Source organism: Lepisosteus oculatus, chromosome 12, assembly GCF_040954835.1.
Source record: "Lepisosteus oculatus isolate fLepOcu1 chromosome 12, fLepOcu1.hap2, whole genome shotgun sequence".
Taxonomy (NCBI): Eukaryota; Metazoa; Chordata; class Actinopteri; order Semionotiformes; family Lepisosteidae; genus Lepisosteus; species Lepisosteus oculatus.
Genome location: NC_090707.1, coordinates 6,439,135 through 6,445,054, shown reverse-complemented (window position 1 = coordinate 6,445,054; position 5,920 = coordinate 6,439,135). Strand labels below are relative to the sequence as shown.

The 5,920-nt window shown below is 45.4% G+C and overlaps 1 protein-coding gene across 1 annotated transcript; it reads left to right on the top strand.

Moving 5' to 3' along the window:
* Window positions 1-1,434: 1,434 nt before the first annotated feature.
* Window positions 1,435-3,660, top strand: c1ql2 (complement component 1, q subcomponent-like 2). The gene is made up of 2 exons (XM_006636262.3): window positions 1,435-2,208; window positions 3,026-3,660. The coding sequence occupies exons 1-2, from the start codon at window positions 1,630-1,632 to the stop codon at window positions 3,203-3,205; spliced, it is 759 nt and encodes a 252-aa protein (XP_006636325.1). The 5' UTR covers window positions 1,435-1,629; the 3' UTR covers window positions 3,206-3,660.
* The last annotated feature ends 2,260 nt before the right edge of the window (window positions 3,661-5,920 follow it).

Genomic DNA, 5,920 nt, shown 5'->3' with positions numbered 1-5,920 from the left:
TGATACTCATCATACGTAAAGCTATAAGGTACTGGGTTCTCTTTGCAACATCTTGAGATTTACTCAGTATGATTTCCCTATATTTGAAAAGCAAGCACTTAATTACAAAGGACTTATTCATAAATAAGCCCCTGGGTGACTATCCTAAATAGGAGACGTCGAAGTGCACAGAGCAGATCTCAGCTTCTGTGTCTCAGAGGTATCTGCCATTTAATTTGGTTATTAGCAGAACCAATTTCTACAGTGAAGAGAAAAGTTTATAGGGTAAGCATCGACTAGGTGTAAAAAAACATGTTTTTTGTATGCTGGTAGCTTAGTTGCTGAGACAGAGTGTGAAAAGCTAAATCCCAGCGCTAGAAGATAAGGATTAACAGATCTGTTACAGACGTGGAGCCATCGCTTTGTCAGAGATTAGAAAATGAATTTACCACACACAAAAAAAAAAACAAACGCGGTGATTTCATTTGGAAAGTTAAAACGTGGTAAAAGAAAGTTCGTCTTACATATTTTTTTTCAAACTTAACACGTTCAGTCTAAAGTGACTTTTAAGAAATGTGTTTTCATGAACCGTTTTACCAGTAAGCCAGTTGTTTCTTAAAATTACATCAAATGTTCTGGAGCTGGACGAGGACTCTGGGGGGTTTTCCGAACTTCTACGAAATATGAAAAACTACCGGCCCACTGTAGGCGAATGGCCGGATCTGTGGACGGTCAAGGAAGGGACAGCTCCAGTGGAAACGACAGATCATTTGAAGTTACAGCGCGTAACTCGGCGATCTTCCCGGGCAGAAGGCGGTGCTGAAGGAACAGCTCCAGCGCGCGGGTCCTCCAGATCCCGACTCGCGCGCCACCGAGTAGGGAAGAGCTCGCCTCCGGTTCACGCGAACGGAGCGCTGCTTCGATGTACAACTGGCCGTATGGTCGTTTATTTTGCACTTTCTCCCTGTTGAAACATAGACTGTAAGGGGGCGTGTGCTCGATTACACTTCGTCTCTCCCTCTACTGTTTAACTTTAAATGCGAAACATCCCATTAGTCAAAAGAGACACTACACTACTAGACAAATCCTTACTTCGGCAACGCAAAGGTTCGGGTATTTGTAACGCTTTCTTGATCAATATTCTTTCAGGTGTGGTTGTCGGGGATTTGCAATTCATACATAAAGATGGGGAGATTATAGTTTCAGTATTAATCCAAATTGCAACAGGCTTTGTCCTGTCCGTGTTACGTCAGTATCCTTTTTCCCCCCTTTCTCTCTCTCTCTCTCCTTGTTGCAGACGGGCTGAAAGTGCTCGGAGGTTTCTCTGCTCTGCTCCTAGAAACCAGCGCTTGGTCAGTCATGCCAAGATGAATAACTCCCATTTCTGCTCTCTGAAGCGTAGTGATACTGGCACAGCTGAAATTGCCTGAGGAAAATCAAGCTTAAGGTTAAAACAAATTTGTTTCTTTTTATCGGGGGGTGGGGTGGGGGAAGAAAGCGTTGATCTCTTATATCCACTTTCTTTCTGCTGGGATTTTGGACGCTCGTCAATCTTTCACCATTACTTCCCAAAGCAAAGCGGACTTTTTATCGCTCGCTTCTCGGATTCTCCAGAGGAAGCGACTGGTTGCCGCCGTGGTTGGTATCGTCATGGTGCTGGTCCTGATCATAGCTATACCGCTGCTGGTCCACACTTCCAAGACTTCGGCTCACTACGAAATGCTGGGAACCTGCAGGATGATCTGCGACCCTTACAACCCCAAGCCCAGCGCCACGGCTGTGGAGGTCATGCAAGACTTGAGTGCCGTCCCGCCGCCGTTCATTCAGGGGCTTAAGGGCGAACCCGGGCGACCCGGGAAACCCGGACCCAGAGGTCCCCCTGGGGAACCCGGTCCGCCCGGCCCAAAAGGACCGCCGGGAGAAAAAGGAGATTCGGGAAAGCCCGGGTTCCCCGCCATCACCTCGGGAACCGCTGGGACTGAGACTGGAGCTGTTAGCACGGCAGTAAGTGGGCCCAGGATAGCTTTTTACGTGGGTTTGAAGAACCCTCACGAGGGATACGAGGTGCTTAAATTTGATGATGTTGTAACCAATCTGGGAAACCATTACGATCCGGCGACGGGCAAGTTCACCTGTCAAGTGTCTGGGATCTATTTCTTTACGTACCATGTTCTGATGCGAGGTGGCGATGGGACTAGTATGTGGGCAGACCTTTGCAAAAACGGACAGGTTAGTAGTCTCGTTTCGGGCTGGAGAGCGTCGCGACTCTTAGAAATGAACAGCACGGGGCCAGCCGCAATGAAAACAAAACGGGCCTTACATTCACACACGCAGATATAAACAGGTGATGCCTCTAAAGGGGGGTGTACGTTGAAGGGCACAAACGTGTAGCCGAAAAGGTTGTTAATCTTAGAAGAAAGCCCGTCGCTCTATGAAACCATCTCTTCAGCGCGCGTAAACTCATTCTGTCAGGTCGGGCGGCGTCCTACTAAGACCGGCAGAAATAAAACGGCTTCCTTAAACACAGCCGTTGACTTGGGCCCATCAAGTTAGTCAAGAAAAGTCGATGGCGAGGAGCGGGCTTTAATTATTTTGGGCTGTATGTCCGACCATGAGAACACTGGCCAGCTAGAGAAAACACACTGCACCGTAGAGCTAGTTCAGCAGAGTTCACTGTGAGCTCTGGCAGCACATACTGTACTAAGGGCTTCGAGTAACTGCGCAGAGTTACAGTGGTACTGTACCTTGGACAGTTCAGTGTATATATATTACAGTGAGTGTCGATTTCCAAAACAGAAATGCGGGTTTTTAAACGCCTGCTCCAACCTTAGTTTTCAAAGGCGCTTTTGTTCAAAAGCTTAAGTCGCACGCCAGCCCTTCCTCTCTCTCTCTCAGAAAAGTGGTCCCTTCCCGTTGCGCCGGTTTTAAAGAACGGGACGGTAACGGCTGCCGACGGACCGGTCTTCTTCCCAGGACAGCCCGCTCGGTTCAAGTGACCTACCCGCCACATTAAACGTCATAACTGGCCGGTCTCCGTCTCTTTCAGGTCCGAGCGAGTGCGATAGCGCAGGATGCCGACCAGAACTACGACTACGCCAGCAACAGCGTGGTCCTTCACCTGGACTCCGGCGACGAGATATACGTCAAACTGGACGGCGGGAAAGCCCACGGAGGAAACAACAACAAGTACAGCACTTTCTCTGGCTTCATTTTGTATCCCGACTAAACGTACACCCAGACGCCTCAGTACTGTACTTGTACTGTAACTCATCCACCGTCCGCAAACGTCCCTGTACGCGTCTCGTACGTTTCGGTGCGGTTTTTTTTTTTTGGGCGGAAAATCCGCTTTTGTTTTGGCAGAAAACCGCTACTGAAGACATTGACTGTTTTATTTGAATGCGATTACATTTGCTTGGCAGTCTGTGGTGTGTTTATTTAAAGAGTATAAATATATATCAAGAAATCTATGTATACATAAAAGAGAAAAACCACAACAGACCGGTGAAAGTGAAGCGTTGGGCATATATGTGGCTGTTGTCGTGTTTTTTACTTTTCCCGGAGTTTAAATGTTGTCTAAGCGGGCCTGTTCATTATGTTCTACAATTTTATTGATATATGTCATTAGCCAAATACGTCTCTAAATAAACGTGTTGTTTTTTTTCTAAAATGGCTTTGCAAGTTTCTTTTTCCGTGCCGATGTGTACGTGTATGATTATATCACGTACTTATTAAGTTGCGTTTGGCCGAGTTTTGATAGAAACTAGTCGTCGCAATATTGTAACTAGTACCCATGAAAAGTTCAGTATACATGAAATATAAGTGCCTGCAGCAGTATCGGTAATAATAATAATAATAATAATAATAATAATAATAATAATAATAATAATAATGAACAGCACTTGGAGTTATTAAAAAAGGTTTAAAGGACAGAAGGGAGAAGCATTTTTCCTGTGCACCTCTTCAGATGTGCAGATGTACAAATGTACAGAGTTCATTTTGATTACGATGCGTTCTGTTGGGGGAAAGACCCATGATCTAAAATCAATTAAAATAAAAGAAAACGTATGCAAAACGCAATTTAATGTTCTGGCGTACATTTCAAAACGTAATAAAAGAGGAATACTGAAATAATTTAGATTTCGCTTTTTCTTGCAACACTGTGTGGCTTCGATGTAAGCGTTCTTGCCAAGAAAAAAAGCACTTACAAGAGTGAGTAATTTTCCACTAAAATATATTGGTATAATCACCATTTAATAATGTTATTTATTTTACTACATGATGAAATGTTAATAACTATGTACCGTAGTTAACAAAGTGCACTTTATGTCTTAAAAGGCCAAGATGCCTCAGATGATGATTTAACGCATAGACGGTGCTGGGGTATATATAGGATATACAGATATAGGGTAATTTCTAAGTTAAAATGCAAGTACAGTGTATTCCACCCGTTCCTCATCGATTATCACAACACTTCCACCATTTGGCCTAAGAAGTGGATGAACGTACCGTGACCCAGGCGGGGTCAATGATAGCTCAGACTACTCTGTGGTCGTGTTCTCTCGCCTCTGTAAGGGTCAAAGCAAACGCTGGTCCTAGGGCTGGGCTAGAATAGTTCAGGGTGGGTTTCGGGGTCTACAAGCACCAACATCAGAAATCTGCATTGGATCAGATTTTCCTCAATCCTGGTCCTGGAGACCACCACCTGCTGGATTTCATTCGACCGAGCTGAATTATTTAACTGAACCCTTAACTGAACTAGCACGAGTTGGTTGCTTAAAACCCTTGAAGGTTTTTGTTCTAGTCCAAAGCTTGGAATTCTGTGTTACTTATGTCCTGCAACTAGAAGCCGACTCCTGACACGTGTAAGAGCTGGAAACAGTCAAACAGTTCGAATGCTATGATCAAGTCAATCAGGGGTTCAATTGTGTAACAGTTGGGCTGAAACAGACACCAGCAGGTGTGTAGGACAGGGGGGCTGAAGGGTCTGGACGTGCCTTAGGCTTCCTCACGTGTTTCTCCTACTCACTGCATCCTCAGGCGTTTCGTGGGGGGAAAAATATATATTAAAATCTTCAAATGAAACATAAAACACAGCGTTTAGCAGCCGCTGCCTCCTCTCAAGAGCTTTAAAGCCGCACCGCAGTCAAATTAAATAAAACAATTAGGGATCATTCCAAAGCTGTTAGAAACAGCAGGGTGGCGCATTTTAATGAAACTATATTTTATACAGTTGTCAAAGAGTAACATAAAACGCAATCGGCGCCAGCGTTTTTAAATCTCCTGTCAATTTAATCGCCCCCCCCCCCTCCACCCCATCCAATATTTCCCGCAATTCTCCTCGGAGAGGCGGTTTAGGTGTCTTCCTTTTGTTTAAAATTTCACAGAAATTGAAACTGACACGCAGAGGCATCACTGGGACCGACTCGGAACGCGTGTGGCTTCATCCGGGCGCGCACAGGAGCTATTTGTTCTTCTAACACAGCGCCAGCTGTGCTCCCTGCGCGAAAGGGCGCTGGAACTCGTGCTCACATTAAAAATACAAATCTCCCTCTCACTTTCTTAAATCTGTATTCCCTGGCGCAGCCTCTTCCTTCCAATTCCCATTCCAGACTGGCTGCCCGTGTCACCCCGGGTGTCAGCCGCTCAGACGGTGATGGATTGATGAGGCTTTGTGACGGAGCAGGCTTGCAGTGCTACTTTGGTCTGACAGTGATCTATGCCTGTGGACATTATCATTGCCGGGACGAAGATTCAACCACCTTTACAAAAAAAAAAGCCTCATTTCCTACATAGATGTGTTACAAATGATCAGGTTAGACAGCCAGCACTTGAACGGAGCTGGCGAATCAGCAATAACAACACCAGCATGTCATGTTACTTTTTTAAACCTTTGCGTAGATGTAATCCCACGAGGCCTGATTACAGTTATGGACACGATTAT

Coding starts and splice junctions, on each gene's coding strand:
- c1ql2 (XM_006636262.3), top strand. CDS start 1,630: ATGGTGCTGGTCCTGATCATAGCTATACCGCTGCTGGTCCACACTTCC. Junction 2,209..3,025: donor ACCTTTGCAAAAACGGACAG/GTTAGTAGTCTC, acceptor CGTCTCTTTCAG/GTCCGAGCGAGTGCGATAGC.